Raw genomic sequence first — 21,147 nt, 5'->3', positions numbered from 1 at the left:
GCAAAACGAAAGGAGAACTTCTATTGGATTTCACCTACCAAAAAATTATGAATATTGTTCATTCAAACTTGTGTGGATGGATTTGAGAACATAATTGTGAAACCAATATTGAATTTATTTTTATCATCAATCACTGAGTCCCAAACCAAGCATATCGTGATTAAAATACTTTAATTATGATTAAGTATTTAAACTGTCATATGTATAAAATATATACATATATATAGTTAGCTTAATTTTTAAGCTGATACTCTTATAGATGATTTATACTTGAATAGATGATTTCATTACTCAGTTTTCAACATATCACAGTATCACAGGCATTAAGTAAACCATTGGATTTGGGGGTGATGATTATACAAAAGCATATTGTTCATTTGTCTCCTTTTTTTACACATTTTAATTTTGTTATGATTCCATTTAATTATCTGAAGTAACATTAAACACCACAAGTCGTCATGATTCTAAATGGTAAAATATTGTTCACCATGTTTGGGCACAAGCTTTCCCTCCAAAGAAATACCAAATATAGTTTTAAGTAGTTCTTCTATTTCTTCTTCTTTTACAGTCTCAAACACTACCAGATCTACATTGTCCTTATAATTAAATTTTCTGTAGGTGAAGGTGTAGCCCACTAAAACATAAACTCCTTCTAAGGTCTGCAAAGAACAAAATGATGTGTTCTTCAACAGAGATGTGGGAGATTGCTGAAGGTAACTATTCACTGACTCAAATTCTTCCATTTCTCGAGGTTCAAGAGTAAAAGAAAAAAGTTTCTGATATTTCATCTTGTCAAGGAGTTCAGAATTGACAAATTCTTCATTTGGCACATATTGTTCTGTTCTGATTTGGTCCAGGTACCAGATTCCATTCTCTTCTGTCAGTCGGAAGACGGAAGGCACCTGAGGCTGGTCCTTTCCAGAAACCAATTCCAGAGGCTCCCATATCTGGTAGGAGCAGCCAAATGCAGCATCAACAATGTAGCTTTTGTCACTGAGGGTCACATGAAGTAAAAGGTGAACCATGGTGCTGCTATACTTGCTGACTGGGGGGACATAAACATATGCTCCCAATATTCTGGTCTCAAAACCCATTGTGGTCAGAACCCAGTAGAGAAGCTGATTGGACTGGAGACACCACCCACCCCGGTTCTTCCTCACAATATCCTCAAAAACATCTTCCAAGCACATATTCATGGGAAGTCCACAATGAATATTAAAGTTTTCAAAGGGAATGGCTTGGATATGATGCTGAAGAATGCCAGTTAATGTTTCCAGATCCAATCTATTCCTAGAGTTCTTATAGCCGATTTGGTCAAAATATGCTTCAATGTCCATGGTTCTCTGAAACAAAACTAACCAAAACAAGACAAACACTAGTACAATTTTACTTGGAAATCCAAGTGTAGTTAATCAATTACAGATATGGGAAAACAAATTGAAACACATAGCTACAAACATTGTATATTTAATTTTGTTGGTTTCATGCTAAATAAATGTTTAGGATTTGAGTTACTCAAGTTTGGTTTGGGATGCTTTTCAAAAACATAATTTGTAGTCTGGGGCCAGTGATTGTCACTTGTAATCCTAGCTACTCAGAAGATTCAGATCTGAGGATCATGAATTGAAGCTAGTCTGGGCAGGAAACTCCATGAAACTCTTATCTCCAGTAAACTACTCAAAAAAGCCAGAAGTAGTGCTGTTGCTCAAGTGATAGAGTGCTTACCTGGAGCAAAACAAAGCTCAGGGATAATGCCGGGCCTAGAGTTCAAGCCCCAGGACTGGAAAAAGAAAAGTCTTCTGTTTTTGCCTGTGGTTAATTGTGGACAATAATCCTCCGATTATGTCTTTTTCATTTCTGGGATTACAAGCATGTGCTGCCATGAATGGCTCATTATTAACTGTTGCCAGAGCTAGCTCTAATCTGTGATTTCTTCCTCTTCAGTGGTACGAATTATATAGATTGAACTATAATGCAAATTTTATTTGGAAATTTTATTTCTTTTGAAATACTGTTGTATGTTTTAATGTTTGTTCCCTCCTCCACCTTGTATATAGTTCCTCTCCATTTATCTCATCCTCACCTCTTCTATCCCTTGTATTTTTTTTTAAAGATAAAGTGGAATTTAGTAACTACAGGTCCATTCAAATTCTATTTATCTTTGTTATGGAATTTATTATTAATGATATACTATGCCCAAAAAGTTCATAGATTATTGTGACTAAACATAAGAATTGTTTCTTAGTAAAGCAAAAATGAAAGCTCACTGAAAGCAGTATCTACATTCTGTTTTTGCAGCCTACTGTACAATGAAACCATTTCCTTGAACTTGATCATCAGCACAAAAGAAGACTTAAAAAGTGGCAGAGTGAACACTTCAAGGATCACACAGAATTCTCAGAAAGGTGTTTAACCATTGTTCCTAGGTTGATTGTCAGCTTTAATTCATAAGTAGGATATTTCTTTTATGTGATGCACATTCTAGAAATAAAGGAAGGGATGGTTTTCAAAAGAAGGCTCAACATAGCTTTGCTTGAAACAAAGTATACTTTCTGGAACAAAGGTTATCAAGAATATTGTAAACGGGACATACATAGGGAAAAGACTTTATGAAGTTACACAGGAAAGGGTTTGGAAAGGACCACAGTAGAAATTGGTGGAACTAATGGGTTCTAAGTCTGCAGGTGGTGGAGGCTACCAGAAGTAGGCCCGAAAATTTTCAGGAACAGCAAAGAGCCATAAACCATGGCCCGTCTTCCCAATTGCTATGGAAGTATGTACAAAACACATGAAAGACAAGTCATAAATCTTCACTCAGGATTCTCTACACATTGCAAATAACACAATGCAGCAAAACAAAACATTTTGAACCTTGAGGAAATTCTTGATCATCTACTACAAGAAGAGCAGGAAAGTTAGGAGCTTGCTCTCTCTGGTATTACCTGGCTCCTTTGCTACACACAGTGTTGGATAGGAAAGATGATAGACATCATTGTTTTAACAATCCAAGGTAGCAATCTAGTAGAAGAATTTTCCTGAAATGTCAATGTCGGTTAATAATACCTACAAAGCTTCACAACAACCCTTTCAAGAGGTCACCAAGTATTACCTCCTATTGAAAATACATTTTAAAGAATTTAAATTACTAGTTCAATTTCTTGCTGCTAGTGTGTGATATGGTGGACTGAAAAAAAGCATCTGTTACATTCACCTTTAGTCTACTAATTACTGGCAGTATTAGGTTCCAGTATGTGTCTCTGTTCAGGAAGAGAAATCTGAAACAGAAAAATCTGAAAATCAGTGATGAGCTAGAATCCATTCTCCTGCATTCCATTTTGAGATGGAATAAAAGTACAGTGCAAATCAGGTATGGCTTCGCTTACCTGCTTATCTGGTGCTGCAACCTGAGACCACACTGGTGTCTGTCCTCTCTGCTCCCAAGTCTGCAGAAGAGATGCTCTTATTGTCTTTGGAAATTGCCCCACACCACACGATTATATCATCAACAGAGGAATCTCTGTAGAAATGCTCTGTGGCCACAGGCTGCCCTCTACCTCTTTTCAAATACTTTCTGTGAAAAACAAAATACAGGATTTACATCATTCTCATGCCTCTGGCAGGGAAAGGCATGACTTTAAATTTCACATGATTCTTGTTGTCTGTGAACCAGAGGCCACACTTCCCACATATGTTGTGGAAAGATTTCTTCCAGATTTAGTTACTGAAATAATGGAAGCTTTGAATGGCATTTCTAGTTTGTGACAACTCTCTTCATTAAGTGTGTGTGTGTGTGTGTGTGTGTGTGTGCGCGCGCGCACGCGCCCACGCACGAGCACGCATACGTGGGCACGTGCATGCTTGTGCAAGGGATTGAACTCATAATCTAGATGATGTACCTCAACTTTTTCACTCAAGCTTACCACTCTACCACTTTAGCTATACCTCTACTTCCAGATTTGGGTTGGTTAATTGGAGATAAGTGTCTCATGGACCTTACTCGGCTAGCTTTGAACCATAATTCAGATCTCTACTTCTTAAATAGTTAGATTACAGGCAAGAGACACCAGAATTTGGCACATTCATTTCCTTCAAAAGCCTGTATGTTTTCATTTTTCTTTTACTTTTTGTTACCACACGTGGGTTCAGAACCTCTACATGGAAGCCTAATACTTGAAAGAACGGTAACAGGAGAAAAAAAATGAGATTTACTGTGGATATTCATAACAAGCAAGGAACAAGATATTTGCTATCTAGCATCTGCTTCTTTGGGGAGGTGGGGAAATGTCATGAAAATCAGGTAGAACCTATTTGAGAAACCAATGTTTGACTAGATGGCCAGCAAATACAGCCTGTACCGGTGATGGCAAATTCTTCATATGACATTCTAATTCTAGTCAGTCCAGTGTGAAGTGAAGTCATCTCATAAAAAGAAGAGCAAGGTCTTGGGGATAGAGTGAAGGTCATGGTCTAGGAATCAGAGAACAGAAACCAAGTCCCTAGTTCCCTCCTTACCTTCACACATATCTACCTCCTTGCCAAAGTCTGGTGTTCAGCCGTGTTTGTGATGCTCTTGTGCCCTGTAGTAGGATTTTGTTTTACTTGTGTTTTTGAAACATCGGGGTATAATTCATGCTGCTTCTTGGATGAATCCTTTTATTCTATATCCTAAAACCTTTCTTCATAGAGGAACGGTTCCAAAATGGTTGATCATAGTCACCTACCAGCTCCCCATTTCCTTAACAATCCAAAACAAAATCTCAAGGACATGGCTACAAGAACTCTGGGTAATTTACAAAGGCAAGAGTACATACCATAAAAAGAATAGATAAACAGGAGAAACTCAGAAATATCAAACTTGATATTTATGAAAGTAGCAAAGGAAAAACTTTGCTTGAATAGAGCTCAGAGAGCACTGAGATAAAAGTCTGTGATAAGGCACTAATCACAGAAGCAGACAATCTATGTCAAGTACTTTGTGATCCATCCTGTCCCTTTGCTTCATTCTGTTTAACTATGTGGCAAAAACAAATTACCTGTGACCACAAACCCATACAACCACTGCTACTTTGCAAACAGCCTCTGGTGTGCTAGAGAATAGCTGGTTAGTCTTACTGCAGATGATCCAGAGGAACATAATGCCTTTGAATTCTCTTCCCAGGGCAAGGTGTGGATATGAACAACCTTAATCAGGCTCGCTCTCAATGAGTAGCCATGCATGGACTCTATTATCAGTAATCTTATCTGCTGACCCATATACAGGGAACCTTATGAGAGCCAGTGGTCCAGACAGCTCCATCTTCACAGCTGATCCATCCTCTATAGTTTCTTCTACTTGACAGGACCTGACCCTCTTCCTGCAGCCATAGTCCCTGACCTAGAACCATAGCTGACCACCAGAACCAGGTTTCATCCAAAAGAGATGCATTAAATCCTTATCCCATATGGGGACAAGAGGACATACCAGAAAAACCAAGTTGAAAATGGAATACCAGAGACTGGTGACACATGGATGAATGAAAACATTCAAAGAAAAATGAAAGTAAAGAACAAAGGAAACGTCTAAGTACACCAAGACTCCACTTAAAAGACAAAAAACTGTGAATGATAGTGACAGAAGAAGTGAAATCTAAAGACATAAAAATCATAAAGTAGCACCAGAAAATTTCCTTAATCTTGAGAAAGAGATAGTCATCCAGGGATAGGTAGCTTTTGTGACTTCAAATAGTCACAGTTAGGAAAAGTTTCCTTTAAAGGATAATATAGTTGAAATGTTAAATATACAAAGAATTATTGAAAGTTGCAAGAGGAAATCATTAAGCCACATACAAGTCAAGTCTATCAAAATCAAAGCATATTTCTAAGTGAAAACAAAAGCTCAGAGACTAGAAAATTAGTCCAAGCACTAGAAGAATATAAATGCAACCTAGACTACTGTACCTAGGCAATCTGTTCTTCATAACTAGATAAAAAATACAAAACTTCTATGATAAACAGAAACCAAATGAATTCACAAGTACTCAGACAGCACTGCAGAAGATATCTGAAGGAATCTTAAGACTTTTGGAAGATCAATACAGTTATGAAAATATGTGATAATATATCCCTAGAAACAAAGAAGGATTAGAAAATTATAAATTATTCCAAAACAACAAACTGACAGGAACTACTAAATCTGTTTTATTAATTGCTCTGAATGTCAATGGTTTTCTAATCAGAACACAGATATGGAGATTGGATGGAAAAAAAAGAACCATCAATTTGTTTCCTACAGTAAATGAACTCAAGATTAAAGTGAAAGGACAGGGGGAAAGGCTATGTCAACAATGGAACCTGAAAGGAAGCAAAAGCAGCAATACTCATACCTGAGGAGGCTAACTTCGAACTAAAATTACTCAAAGGAGAAAGGTCACTATTGTTAAAGGGAAGAATCCATTGAGAGGAATATAATCATTGTAATTTATTTGCACTGAACGACAGTGGATCTAATTTCATAAAAATAAACACCAGCAGACATAAAATCAAGGATAGTGGGTGACTTCAGCACTCTACTCCATTAGTAGATAGGTGGATTATCCAGACAAAAAAAATCAATAAATAAAGATCAGAATTACCTGGCAACCAATATTGAATTAACAGACATCTACGGACGATTCCACTTGGCAAGTATATAACACAAATTCTTAGCAGCCCACAGGTAGACCATAGGTTAAGACATAAAACAACATATAAAATTGAAATAACCCCCTGCATTTTATCATGCTTCAATGGACTAGAAGTAGAAATAGTGATTAATAACCAAACAAAACAAAATGAAATATATAGCACGGAACTCTTTGCAAGTTAAGTGAGCCATCAAAAAAAAATAAGGGAAGAAATGAAAAAGGAGGATTTTATTTAGACCTAAAGAAAAAATAAAGTCATAAATAAGACTGTGAATGTAAAAGATGAGATATTTTTAAGGTGGGGTAGAGGAAATGAGAGGACAAGGAGACAGTGAGAGGGATAAATACAATCACAAAGTAAAACACAATCACTGCATTTATGACACTGTTGATGCCGTGGGCTACCATTTTGGCATCTACTGGCCTAGTTCATTCCTCAGGTTTCCTGTTGCATAACCTGCAACTCTCTATCCGAAGGCTTCCCACTGACATATGCTTAGGTGGGCTGGATAAACATGCATAGTAACTCCATTATTGCAACCACTCAGCAAGGAATGGTGCAAATTGGGCACATATCCTCATTTTCTATCTCAAGTGGGATATCTCTGAACTAGGAGCAGCTCAGCTTCTCACTGTTGTCCAGAGTCATACTCCTTCTTCCACTGGTAATCTGACAACCACACACCTTTTGTTAATTTTCCTGCTTCCTTAATACTTTTAATCCATCCTTCCTCCTCACACCCGGCTTCATAACTACCTCTTGCTAGAGTAGCCTTCCTCAACCAGTTTCCCCAACTCACATCCCTATCTCTGCCAAATGCACAGGCAACATCATAACCTCTTTTCTTTGTAAATGTTTCTTCATCTCATTCACATTTCCTTGGAGAGGAAGCCTTATGTCATAAATTGGCATTTTATACTATATCCCTGACATTGAAATCCATACATAGAAAGACAGAGTTATAATGAAAAGCAAACCTTTAGATTCTGTAAAACAAACGATGCATTTAGTGCATGAACAGCTGCTATCATGATTTCATCAAGGAGGAAGCAGGCAGCTAACAATTGAAACAGTGTTTTGAGCTAGAGAGAAAAAAAGATGGAAAGAAAATTTCCATGAAATGCTCACCTACCACCGAAGACATTGCTCACTGTATCCCTTCATTGCTTTAGCCAATATTCACTGAGAGTTTACTCTAGATCTGCCACTGAATTATGTCTCTAATAACCCCATTTTATCCTGAGGGATCAGAGCCATAGATTTAGCCTGTGAAAAACACCTTAGTACCTACAACAGTTTTTCCTCTAATGGGAAAACATGGAAGATATAAATGTACACTTTTCCACCTGTAGATTTAATAATTTTAGCATAATCTGGTAGTGAGCAGGTACTAGGAAAAAGGACACATAAAATATATTACATGCCTACGGCATGGGCCATTAAACTCAAAAGTGGCAATACAGATGAATCTCATTGAGCTTAAAGAGATTGCAGAAAGGGCTTCAATGGGAAAAGAATTTGTCCAGACACTATGGTTGAGAATAGAGGGAACATCAAGCAAAGATAGTCTCATATTTACATGAAGATTTCCAGATAAGAACCACCAGTACTTACTGCTATTTGAGCAATATGTCACACCTCCAAACTCCTCTTCCTGGGGAAAACGATTTATCCAAGGAAGATGAAATATTAGATAGTATAGTAAGGGCTCGTGTGTGTGTGTGTGTGTTTACACACCAGTGAAGTTGAAAGTATTGCTTAAACTGGGATGGTAGCAGTGGGAATCTAATCTAATCTAATCTGTTGTCAGGAAATCAAAATTGTATTTGATTCAGAATAAGGGGTAAAAGGTAGACTCTGAAGATTTGTATGCAGCACTTCTGACTGTAGGTTACTGTGAGAATGTGCTGCTATTAGATGAAGGCTGATTAGGAAGAGGACTGATTTGGGGAAGACTAAAGAGGGGCTGATAATGGCTAGTCTTGCTTACAGATGACAATAAAATGGACTTGCATCAGCAGGCTGTATTCAGAGAAGTTGCTCTCTAACTGGTGACTTTAAACCTTAGGTGACTCCTGATTCTCTTTTCTAAGCTCATTCCTGTCCACCTGTAGCCACATGCTCATGCCCATTTTTTCCTTTAGTCATGCATAGACAAGGAGCTCGGTGAGAGGTGTAATGTCTCCAGGCCCCTCATGGCGAGGTCAAGGTGAGCTATGGTTAAGAAGTAAGCAGAGGGTTGGTAATGATATGGCTGTGTTTCAGTGACAGCTTCTTGTGCTGGTATGTCTTTAGTGGGTTTTATTCTTTAAGCTATTTTTGGTTTCCTTAGGTGTGTGAGAAATTTATGCTAAGATAGCCTGCTGAGAGCTGGCAAACCATTCTTCATAATTTTGCAACTGGATTCTGTTACTCCCATGTTTGTATTATCTATGCATTAATTCCATCCATTCATTCCAACATGAATCAGAATTTCTTGTGATATGTAGTTGTGGACCACATCACCATCTTACTTCCCCTATCTCATGCGGCCTCATGGAAAGATGGTGATGATACACTGAAGATGTTGAACTCCTTTCATACTTCTTACTTGTGCCTCTGTAGGTAGACAAAAGATCAAAGATACTATACTCACATCCAACCCTGAAATTGTAGGCCAGATGGGAGAGAATAATGGAAGATGTGACACTGATCAAGACCCATTGTAAATATAAATGGATTTTTAAATTGAAATCTCTTTGTAGAACATATCTATCTATCTATCTATCTGTCTGTCTGTCTGTCTGTCTGTCTGTCTATCTATCTATCGTCGGTCATGGGGCTTGAACTCTGGGCCTGGGAGCTGTCCCTGAGTTCTTCAGCTCAAGGCTATATAGCTCTACCACTTGAGCCACTTCCCCACTTCCTGTTTTCTAGTAGTTCATTAGAGATAAGAGTCTCACATTCTTAGTGCCCAGGATGGCTTTGAACCATGATCCTTCTGAGTACCTAGGATTACAGATGTGAGCCACCATATCCAGCTTAAAAATACTTTTTGAAAAGGTAGGTCTCCTGTGAATTCTTTTTAATCTGGTTATGTAGGAAGCACCTCTTTGTGTATCTTACTCTTCTGTGTCTTCTTACCAAACTATGAACCTGAAGGATGGAGGTCCAGTAGACCTATATCCTGAGGAGACAACATATTAAGTGCTTTGAGAATGGAGAAAACAGATGGAGGGAGCCCATGCATTTATCATAGTGGGCAAGAGGCCACACCAATGCTGGGTCTCCAGACTTCAGACTTCTCTTTGGGACAACACATTCTTAATTGTAGGAAACAAAGGTCACCAACTACCTCTATAAAGTGGCTTATAGTAAGGTTAGTAAGTTATTCACTTTATTACAGATAATATAGCAATACAGAAAATGTTTTTAGGCTTTCTGCAGACATAATTTCTGTTGCAATGGCTATACTCCCTTTACAGTGGTAGCAGATACAGACAATACGTAATTGAACACAGGACAATGTTCCAGTCAAACTTTATTTTCCCAAAAAGGGTACCACCTGGGTATGGCTCCTTGCATTAGCTTATATCAACTGCTTATTTAAGCACTGTTAGTAGTTCTGTAATATTAGCAGCTGAACCGAGTCCCTCATTTTATAATTTGGTTTTCTAAGGCTGCCATAACAACCAACAACAGACTGGGTAGGTTCAACAACAGAAGTTTATTTCCTCACAGTTTTGGAGGCTTCATGGCCAAGGTCAAGGTACCCACAGTGCCAGGTCTCTCGGAGGCCTTTCCCTTGGCCAGCAAGTAGCAGCCTTCCTGCTGTATTGTAACATGGCGTTCGGCTGTTTGCACACTCCTCATGTCTATTTTGTTTTCAATTTTCTCTCACAAGAACAATAGAATTCTGGCTAACGGCTCATTCTAATAGGTGCTATCTCATTGTACATACACCATTTCAAGTAGGGAGGGTTGAGCTTCAACTTAGGAATTTAGGAGTACATACAGTTAAGCCCATAACAGCAACTGGTGTTAACTGACCATTATCTTTAATAGCTAGCTATTCTAATTTGGGCAAATTGGTCTCTGTGAGTTCAGTATTTTCTTGTTGGAAACATAGGTAAAGGTATGTATTTTTTTCAGAATTTATAGAAGAATTGGTGTATGAAACAAAACTGAGTTTTTATTGAAGGCCTACACCACACCCTAAGGCAGAAAAGAGGAGCAGGCATGCATAAAGCAGAGAAGCATGGGATAGCGGGCTTATTCTGAGAATGCTGTGACTGTAGCAGGGGCTTCTGGAAGCAAAGTTTTTCTTACTAAAGATGAAGAAGGAATCAACAAACCTGTATCTCTAAAGATGGCACGGTTAGGGAGAAAGAGTATCAAAAATGGAATGCCCAATACATCTAAAATCTTCTACTTGACTACTGCTTTGCTCTAAGTAGCTTGAAATCTCAAGTTTTGCTGTGGTGAGCAGTTTCCTGTGAGTAGGTAACAGATGCAAGCATGTGAATGGGCTAGGATTTCTAAACGCACCTCTGATGTCTGTTGGATCATGGAAAGATACTACTGACACACCCTGCATAAGAATGGATTCCTTGCCCTCCAGCTGAGAATGTGTCAAGTAGGAGACTGACAGATTGATGGAGGTCAAAATTAGAGTCCATAATAACAAAGGCCAAATAACAAAAGGAAAATAACAAAGGCCAAATAGCCACATCTATTCATCTTGAAAATCCTTCCTGGCTGACAAACATAAGGAACTTCAGTCCATACAAGGAGGACTTTTTGCTACTGTATTCTTAGTCCTATATAGTCAAAGGAATGCTGAGGATTCACTTTACCTATAAATGAAATTGGAGTATTTGATTATAGTGACAGGGGAGGAAGAAAGAGAATTGTTTTGCAGTGCCCATCTGGGCCACACAATATCCTTTTTCTCTTACCCACGGTTGTATTAACATGCTTTCTTAGTAGTAACTGAAATTCACTTTCAGAGACTGGCAATTGGCACCTGTAATGAGTATATCGGAAGAATTTTCATGCTTAAAATTAAGAGTTTTGTTTATGTATCTACAACTAATTCACTAGGCTACATCTATTAGGATATTCTTTCCTAAAGGAACTCATAATATACTAGCAAAAACAGAACAAGTGAGTGGGAAGCCATTCTCTGGGGATGAGCTGGAGAAGTCAGATGGTAATGGAAGGAGTGTCATAGAACTAATGTCTTGCTTACCTTGTGTGTGGGGGTGGGGGGTGGGAAGAGGGTGGTACAGGTTTCTCCTGGGACATTGTTGCCTTGGAGCACTGAACTAGGAGGAAGTGCTGATGTTCCATGCCTGGTACCTGTGTGGGGAGGTGCCTAGCTCTGTTTTGTTGTTTAAGACTCCAGGATGCTTCCTTCCTCTCCTTAGCAGCATGGACCAGGAAAATCATGTCAGCAGCGTTCTCTCCGATCAGTTCCCAGCACTGGCCGCTGGCCAACTGATATTACTGCTGAAATGTAGCCCTTTTCAATTCCTCCACGATGGGTATTTAGTCTCCATTACTGTTTCACTCTTGGTCATGGTGGAAATGAAATAAGGCCAGGAGTGTGGCATAGGAGTAGAGTGCTTGCCTAGCAAGCATGAGCCTTGGGTCCAATTCCTTGGTACTACATACACAGAAAAAGCCAGAAGTGGTGATGTGGCTCAAATGGCAGAGTGCTATCCTTGAGTAAAAGTGTTCAAGGGAAGTGTCCAGGCTTTGAGTTCAAGCTTCAGGACTGCCCCCCCAAAAAGAAAAGAAAGTTAATAGTAATAACAACAATAATAATGGAAAAATTCAAAAACATTTCCTTGTATACATAAGATCTTGTTTTCAGAAGCTAACAAAGACAAGGATTCCTGGGTTACAACTTTTCCAACACCTTTGGAAAAACCATTCCTGCCTTGTGGGTAGGGGCTTTAGCAGGAAGTATGATCTCTTGTACAACCCTTTCCATGGGGGCTGTGCAGGATGAAGGTTTGTTGTGACAAAGGCAGTCTCCCATCACATCCTGATGTGCATATCTCCTTCTGGTGATAAATCACGCCTTTTGACCTCATGCATCATTCAACAAACACACTCTAAACCCAACAGTATATCAGAAGCTGCAGATCAACATTCATTTACTTATCAAATATTTGTTCCATGCTGATGTGATAAATACTAAATAAGGCCAAGTCTCTGCTTGCCATAAACCTGGTTGAACCCTTCCCCAGGACAAGAAATTTCCTCTGTACCACATACATAGAAAAAGCTGGAAGTGGTGCTGTGGCTCAAATAGTAGAAGTCTTACCTTGAGAAAGCCCAAGGACAGTGCTCAGGCTCTGAGCTCAAGCCCCAGGACTGGCCAAAAAAAAAAAAAATCTGAAACTAGAAGTTCATTGAGGTTTCTGTAAGTCCCCCTTCCTGCTGCTACAATGGCAGCTATCAATCATCTGATGGGGATCCTTATACAATACCCACATATGATTATGCATGAAGTGCGAATTATCACCATTGGTGAGTTCCTGATGTTCATATTTCAACAAGGATGAAGCAAGAAAATGACTAGTGTGGGAATTCAAGTCAGAGGGGAAAATTCAAGGTAGAAGAAACATGCATAGAATGCAATAATGCAAGATAGCAAGAGAACTTTTATTGAATGGTAAACTACTACTCCAAATATTGTGACTTGGTGATATTATTTATCTCTGCAATATTTTCAGCATTTATTCTAGATTTGGAACTATAAAAGTGATGACGGTTACATAAATCAGGTAAAGATTACATTTCTTTTTGGACAATGTGACCCCTTCCCTTATTCTTTCTGTTTTCATTAAATAAGTTTTTCTTTCTTTTTTTTTAATGTGTTTATGGTCATATGAAATAAGTTTTTCTAAATAATACAGACAACAAATAATTTAAAATAATTTTAGACATAATCCACTTAAATCTGTAAGCTGAACATTTTAAATAACAGTGTCCACATATTGTGAAAAAAAGGTATATAAAAATAGTGTCTATAGCTGGGCACTGGTGGATTACACCTGTAATCCTCGCGACTCATAGCTGAGATCTGAGGATGATGGTTCAAAGCCAGCCCAGGCATGATAGTCCATGATACTCTTATCCTTAATTAACATTAGACAACCAGAAGTGGTGCTGTGGCTCAAGTGGTAGAGTGTCTTGAGGTGACGAGCTTAGGGACAGCTCCCAGGCCCAGAATTCAAGCCCCATGACCACCACTAACAACGAAGGAAGGAAGGAAGGAAGGAAGAAAGAAAGGAAGGAAAGGAAGGAAAAATAGCTTTGGAAGAAATTACTAGCGTTGTCACTGCATTAGCAAATAATCATATACTCCTATATATTGGTTTCAGTATTTTTTGAGGAATATTAAGTTATGTAAAACAAATCTCATTCCTCATTCTTCTTTATAACATTCTCATCCTAATTCATCAAATGGAAACAGTTTTTCATCATTCCTTTTACTCAATTACCACGACACACGCTATATGAATTCAACAATAAATGAATGTGGGAAAGATTTTTATGGTTGTTAAGATAACTGCATAATGATTAAAATACTTTCACTTGCTCAATTTTGAAAAGTTTTGTGGTTATGATTCTTCAAATAACTCGTTTAGGGTTATTCCAATGTTTTTATAGGTAAATAGTAGAGGCAAAGAGGATAAAATTAAATGTTCAGTTAATCATTGATGAGACTGGTGAGGAGTACATCAGACTTATTCTAGTCCTTGTAATTGCACATGCTTGAGACTTGTATAATTAAAGTGCCAGGACACATCACGACACAGAAGACTATTGCTGCTGCTTTTTCTAAATTGTAAAATATAGATCACCATATCTGGGTGTGAGTTTCTTCTCTAAAGAAATACCAAATATCGTTTTCAATACGTCTTCTATTTCTTCCTCTTTCAATGCCTTAAACTCCACCAGATCTATATTGTCCTTGTAATTGAATTTCCTGCACGTGAGAATGGTCCCCACTAAACAGTGCACCCCCTCTGGAGACTGCAAGGAACAAAACGATCTGTTCATGAATGTAGATGCTGGAGATGTCTGGAGGAATGTGTTTGCAGATTCAAAATCTTCAATTGTTCTAGGCTCAAGAGTAAAGCAGTACAGTTTTGGATTTTTATTAGTTTCAAGGATGTCAGAATGAGCAAATTCTTCATTTGGGGTGTACTGCTCTCTTCTGATTTGGTCCAGGTACCAGATTCCATTGTCTTCTGTCAGTCGGAAGATGGAAGGCACTTGAGGCTGGTCCTTTCCAGAAATCAATTCCAGAGGTTCCCACATCTGGAAGGAGCGTCCAAAGGAAGCATCTACAATATAGTTCTTGCCACTGAGGGTCACCTGTACAAGAAGGTGGATCATGCCTGTGCTGTATCTTTTGGCTGTAGTATTATAGACATAGCCGCCTAACATTGTAGTCTTAAAACCCATTGTGGTCAGAGCCCAGTAGAAAAGGTGATTAACCTGAAGGCACCATCCACCCCGGTTCTTCCTCACAAGTTGATCAAAAGTGACTTCCAAATCCAATTCCATGGATTCTCCACAATGAATATTTAGGTTCTCAAAGGGAATAGTTCGAATCTGATGCTGAAGAATTTCAGTTAAAGTTTCCAAATCCAGTTTGTTCCGAGCATTCTTATAACCAACTCTTTGAAAATATCTTTCAATGTCCATGTTTCCCTAATCAAAGGACAAAAACAAGAATTAGCGCTACCGTTTTTTATACTTGGATTTAATGAAACTAATATCAGACTTTGAAATTAAGACATAAAAAGTTAATATATGGTAAGTGAAAAGTACCATATAGATATGTCAGTAATCAAATTACTTACATAGCTTGAATGGTTGCTATTCGTAGGAAACCCTAATGTAAAAGCAAAGCCATTCTAAAAATGAAGTTAAATATTTGTACATAGAAAGTGATCAGACAATTCATTTGTTGCTCCTGTAGAAGAGAATTCAAAATAATCCTAGAAAACAATCTGATATATTTCCCCAAAATGAAGCAGAAATCAGATCTGAGAAATAAAGAAGAGGATGTTCTTGGAAAAATTGATCTTAACATGCATAGCATTGAAGTATCTTTCTTATTAAGTAATTAAAATCCAAAATGCAAAAGAGAAAGTCTTCAATCATCTGACAGGGAAAAAAAGTATTTCATGAGGAAAAAATATCTATTTGGCAATGACTGTGGTCTACAAAAGTTGCAAAGTTTGGAGGGACTTTCATATGTTCAGTGAACATTGAATCAAACATAAATGAACTAGACAAATGCAACAACTCAGAGCTGTCCTGATGAAATATTTGCTCTCTAAAGGCCGATAAAGAAATAAATCAAAGGCAAACTAAGAAATAGGCCAGAGTGATGAGCTACCATGGGCGCTGGCTTCTTTTACTACAGAATGAAGATTAGAGAAAGAATGAACATTATGGCTACTGGACAGATCAGTTAAACTTATATGAAAATAGAAACAGGAAGTTAAAACCTAAATCTTAAGAGTGTGAAAGATTGGAAGTAAGAGGATTTAATTAAGCTATATAACGTGTGATTGTTGTTCTTAATGTACTATGTTATTTTGTTGTCCCTTGGTTATTCTCATATTGTTACAGTATCTTACCTTGTTATCTGGTATATTGTATATACGTTTATTTGTTTATTTGAAACAGGAAAGGGAAGGGGAGAAAACAAGATGAGGGGAGGAGGTGGGGGAGGAAAATGGACACAAAAACATGAGAAGGGGTATCAATGTGTGTGAAATAATGCACCTTCTATCTTGCGAATATAACTGTAAGCCCTCTTTTAATTACAATAAAAATATATGAAAAAATCTAACTGAGTATTATCAACATTGAGGCATTAAAAATGAAACTTAGGGACATTCAAATTATGAAAAGCTTCTTTCAGCAGATAGCAATTTTGGACATGAATTCCTATTGGGTCACCAGTTTAGTGTTCCATGGGAGAGAAGACTCTTTCAAAATGCTTCCAGAAACAAGAGAAAGAAAGTACATTTGCTTCATGAAAGTGGAAAGTCCTCAGTTGGAAATTGGTTGGCAGTTTCTTATCATTCAAGTCTCTGATTATCTTTGTACTGTTGGCTTATGGGAATATCAGCCTTGGGGTCATCGAGCCTCATGCTTACCCAACTAAAAATTATGTATAAGAACACTTAGTTACCTTTTGTCACTGTGAAAAAATACCTGAATAAATAAACTCAAAAGAGGGAGGATTTATTTTAGGTCATAGATGTAGCAGTTTCAATCTTGGCTGTCTCTACTTCTGTTGGTTCATGATGAGGCCAAACATCATGGTAATAAGTGTGTGTGGCAGGCATCTGCTCACCTCTGAGATACCCAGAGGCAGAGAGGAAAAGACGTATGGTCCAGTGGCATGTCACCAGTGACTACAAATCAGAAAGGGCTGTGGTGGAGACTTCCACACCTACTGCAAAGGTTTCTGAAAAGTCTAAATAGAAGACCATAGGGGGAGCTAGTGAGTCACTTTGATTTCTTTCTTTAGCCCCTTTCCTTTCCCTTCCTTTCTGCCACAGGAAGGGTACAACATCCAGCTGGGTTAACTCATTGCCAAGTGGGCCCTCTCACTGTGTGGAGGGCAGGAAGTGGATTTGCTGGCCATATCCAAATTTGATATTCAATGATCTGTTTAGCAGCACATCAGCTAGGGCAGGCCAAAGCAAAGGGTGGAGTGGGGGTGGGGGGAGAGTGGGGTGAGGGATAAGGGTCAGGGGATGGCAGTTCTAAAAGGACACAGCAGATACAGCTGGAGATGGTAAAGAAGAGTGACAAAAGTCTCTGGGCAGGAAATAGATTGTTGACTTTTTCTAAGTTTTTTGGAGTCAGGGTGAAATCAGCAGTTTTGAGAGTGAGGAAAAAGCAGGAAGGAGCATGAGTAATGAAAGGAGTATTTATCAGAACTGAACAAAGTAGTAGCACAGAGTTCCGGGCAACCAGCCAGAACCCAAGGGCAACCAGCCAGAACCCACAGCAAAGTCCAACCCAGAAATCCATGGGCCTCTGTTCCCAGGCAGAGTCTCCTCTCTCTGAGTTCTCTAGACTGTGTTTAGGAACAATTCTTTGACAAATAGATGATGATGATGATGATGATTTTGTCATTGACAGATCCTGGAGACTCTCCTTAAAAAATACTCTTCCAACACAAAAATAGAAAAGCAAAGAAAAACAAAACGAAAGCTCTCCTTCCCCTCCCCCACAGAAATCCTATATTTCAGCAGACATCATTGTTAAGCATGTGAAAACCCATTACGTTTTTTTCCCTTAAATACAGTTGTTAATGCACACATTCAATCTTCAAAGCAAACCTTTTAAATTGTTATTAGCTCCTATTTTACTGATAGGAAACAGAGTTTGATACAGGCTAAATGACTTATTGGGGTTCTCACTGGTGTTATGTGATAAGAGTGTGGCAGTCACCCAGACAGTGTAGGCCATGCATTTGTTAGACTCACAGGGATGCTAGAAGGCATTTGGTCCCAAATTTGTGCCTGCCAAACTTTCTGGACAACTTCGAACTGGAAGTTCAGAGCTGGGATAGAATCTAGTCTCCTGGATTAACCTCTGAGATAAAATGAAATCCCAATTTCAAAACACACTCACAGCAAATTAGTCCGGGAGGTATTCTTGTCAGGTCAGCAGAGCCGGCAACTACCAGGAAGTAGGTGGAGTGCTGTCCTCTGTCTCTTTCTCTTACCCAGAAGTATGCAGAAGTACTGTCATTGTCCAAATTGCTCCACCCCCCCCCCCCAGTCTTAGACTCACCCCAGGGATCTCTGGGAAATGTAGTTTAAGCATCCAATCACTCTGCCCTTGTGGATTTCCTCAACCAGTTCTTGATAAAATAAATCTCAATATTTTTAAATACATCTGATGACTCTTGTGCCTCAGGTTGTGAAGGGATTTTGTGTTTTACACAATTCCTGCTGTCTGGGAGCCTCAGCCAGATTTCTCATATGTGGTGTAGAAAGATAAGAGTTTAGAAAGGGTGCAGGAAAAGCAAATGCCGGATCTGGAGGAAGCATCCAAGAATGAACTGTTTTGTTCACACCACCGGCCTATGACATTTCCCATCAAATCCTCTCTAGTCTCATTTTGCTGGTTTTCATGATTCATCCTCCCTTCCTTTAACTCTCTGTTCATTGGCACCATAAACTGTACCTGAAATGTACATTGATGTACACTAAGAATTGTGTCTGAAGTGTAGCATGGGAGCACAACATGTGTCATATGCACTACTGATTGCTTTTGTTTTACACTTGTCATCTACTGGTCTGTAACGCTTGCTGATTCACGGATGTTTCCCTCTATTGTATTTTAAAACTGTTTGCATGACAGAATGCTGATGCTTTATGCTATCTCTTGGGCACCAACTTTCCTAGTACATCCTTGAAGCAAGCCTTTTCCTTAGTTTATTAATTTTAAACCCTCTCTGAAAAGGGACTCTCTCTACCCAAAGATTCTCTGGTGGCTTGTGCTGGGGTAATTTTAAAAGACTCACAATTTAAATCCCCCCCCACAAACAGATGAAAATAGTAAAAGCTATGTGATATGTGACCTTGTTTTCTATCTGCTCAACTGCAATTTCTCTGAGTATTCATGAACAGCATTGCATTTTGGTCTTCTTCAGAATAGCTTCTTCCCTTCCATCCTTTTCCTTTCTCTCCCTTTCCCTTCCCTTCTCTTCAACTCTCACTTCTCTTCTCTTTTTCTTTCTCCCTCTCTTGTTCTCTTTCCCTTTCTTTTTCTTCTTTCTTTCTTTCTTTACTTTTCTTTCTTTCTCCTTTCCTTATATTTCTTTCTTTTCCCTCCCCTCTCTCCTTCCCTCCTTCCCTTACTTCCTTTTTTTTGTGCTGTTTGGCACCAGGACTTGAACTCTGGGCCTTGTGCTTTCCTTTAGCTATTTTGTTTTTTACTCATGGCTGGCACTCTACTACTTGAGCTGTGTTTCCAGTTTAATATATTGATTAATTGGAGGCAGTCTTGAGGACTTTCATCTTTTGGATCCCAGCTTCATATGTAGCTAGGATTACAGGCATGAACCTTCAGCACTCAGCTGTCTCCACAATGGATGCACCATCAGACCTTTTTATGCATCTTGGTTCATAAAATTTGCATGTTGTAATATAGTATAAGTTCTTTTTTTTAGTTTTTTATTTTTATTTTTTTCATATATTTTTATTGTAATTAATAGAAAGGTTACATTATATTCACCAGATAGAAGGTGCATTACTTCACATACATTGATACCCTTATAAGTTCTTAATTAACATTCCAGTTTCTGCATTACTCTTTCCCTTATGATAATTGCAAGTTCAAGGAGGAGAATAATATTGAAATCAGTGTGATCTATTGCTAAAATCCACAATAAAAATATGAGTTATAGAGATGTAAAGATTCAGATCCTGAAGCAGAAACCATACTCAAGTCTTGGGCATCTGATATCAATATTTCATTAGCAAGGCAGATCACAGTGTGAACAGGATTTCAAGCAGAAATGAAATAAAGCAAAATGGAAAGAAACTATTGATTAAATGCTGACCTTGAAATAATTGCTGGCATTATTTATTTGTTCTTACATCAACATTTGTTTGTAGGCTTCTGAAAAGCAAAGTCTGGACTTCATGCATGCTAGACATACACCCTAACACTATTTTTGAGATTATTGCACTGTGTCTGGCACTGAATCTGTATTTAACTCATTTTACTTTGGTGAATCAAATCCATTAGCTTACTCAATACCCAAGCATGTGAACTAAGAGAAATAACCTCCTTTTTAAAAAACGATGTGTAGAAAATAGTAAAAGAATTCAGAAAAAAATAGGTGACAGAAAATCTGTCTTACAGAACTTACCAACTGCATAACATTTCTAAAATCTTCAAAGACTTGGATTCACATTAAAGTAGACAATGATATTTTAATATACTTCATTGATAAGCTCTTCCAGGTGATAGTTATTTTGAAATTTACAATAATTATTACATAGAAACACATATCATTTAATTCAGGGAGTTGAAAATTGAAAATGTCTTCCTGGATTAAGGAAAAGGATATACAAAAACACTCATGAGCAGGGCATGGTGTTTCACGCCTGTGATTCTAGCTACTCAGGAGGCTGAGATCTTAGGATCAAGGTTCATAGCCAGCCTGAGCACCAAAGGACCTGAGACTCTTATCTCCAAACCTCTAGAAAATGGGAAGTAGGACTTGGCTCAAGGGTAAGCTAAAGAGCTCAGCGACAGCTCCTGGGCCAAGTTCAAGCCCTATGACCCCCCAAAACAAAAACAAACAAAAAAACCCTCCATGGCTGCAGAAGCAATGCTGGAAGAAATATTGACATGTACACATTGACTCCTTTGACACCCCAAAGCATACTTCTACATACGTGGTTTATTTGAATCAACTTGTCTTGAGGT

General features: G+C 38.4%; 2 protein-coding genes across 2 annotated transcripts; both read right to left on the bottom strand.

The window, feature by feature from the left end:
- Window positions 1–464: 464 nt before the first annotated feature.
- LOC150049369 (arylamine N-acetyltransferase 2-like) lies at window positions 465–1,337 on the bottom strand. The gene has a single exon (XM_090353792.1). It carries the CDS (start codon window positions 1,335–1,337, stop codon window positions 465–467), a length of 873 nt encoding a protein of 290 aa, XP_090209918.1.
- An 11,959-nt stretch (window positions 1,338–13,296) lies between these two features.
- Window positions 13,297–18,418, bottom strand: LOC150049368 (arylamine N-acetyltransferase 2-like). The gene is made up of 2 exons (XM_090354240.1): window positions 18,334–18,418; window positions 13,297–15,378 (listed from the first exon to the last, which is right to left on the bottom strand). Exon 2 carries the CDS (start codon window positions 15,370–15,372, stop codon window positions 14,500–14,502), a length of 873 nt encoding a protein of 290 aa, XP_090210366.1. The 5' UTR covers window positions 15,373–15,378; window positions 18,334–18,418; the 3' UTR covers window positions 13,297–14,499.
- Between the last annotated feature and the right edge of the window lie 2,729 nt (window positions 18,419–21,147).

Source organism: Megascapheus bottae, chromosome 20 (assembly GCF_031878675.1).
Source record: "Megascapheus bottae isolate mThoBot1 chromosome 20, mThoBot2.hap1, whole genome shotgun sequence".
NCBI classification, from domain to species: Eukaryota; Metazoa; Chordata; class Mammalia; order Rodentia; family Geomyidae; genus Megascapheus; species Megascapheus bottae.
The sequence above is the reverse complement of the archived record's forward strand: the minus strand, read 5'-3'. Positions and strand labels throughout refer to the sequence as shown.

Coding starts and splice junctions, on each gene's coding strand:
- LOC150049369 (XM_090353792.1), bottom strand. CDS start 1,337: ATGGACATTGAAGCATATTTTGACCAAATCGGCTATAAGAACTCTAGG.
- LOC150049368 (XM_090354240.1), bottom strand. CDS start 15,372: ATGGACATTGAAAGATATTTTCAAAGAGTTGGTTATAAGAATGCTCGG.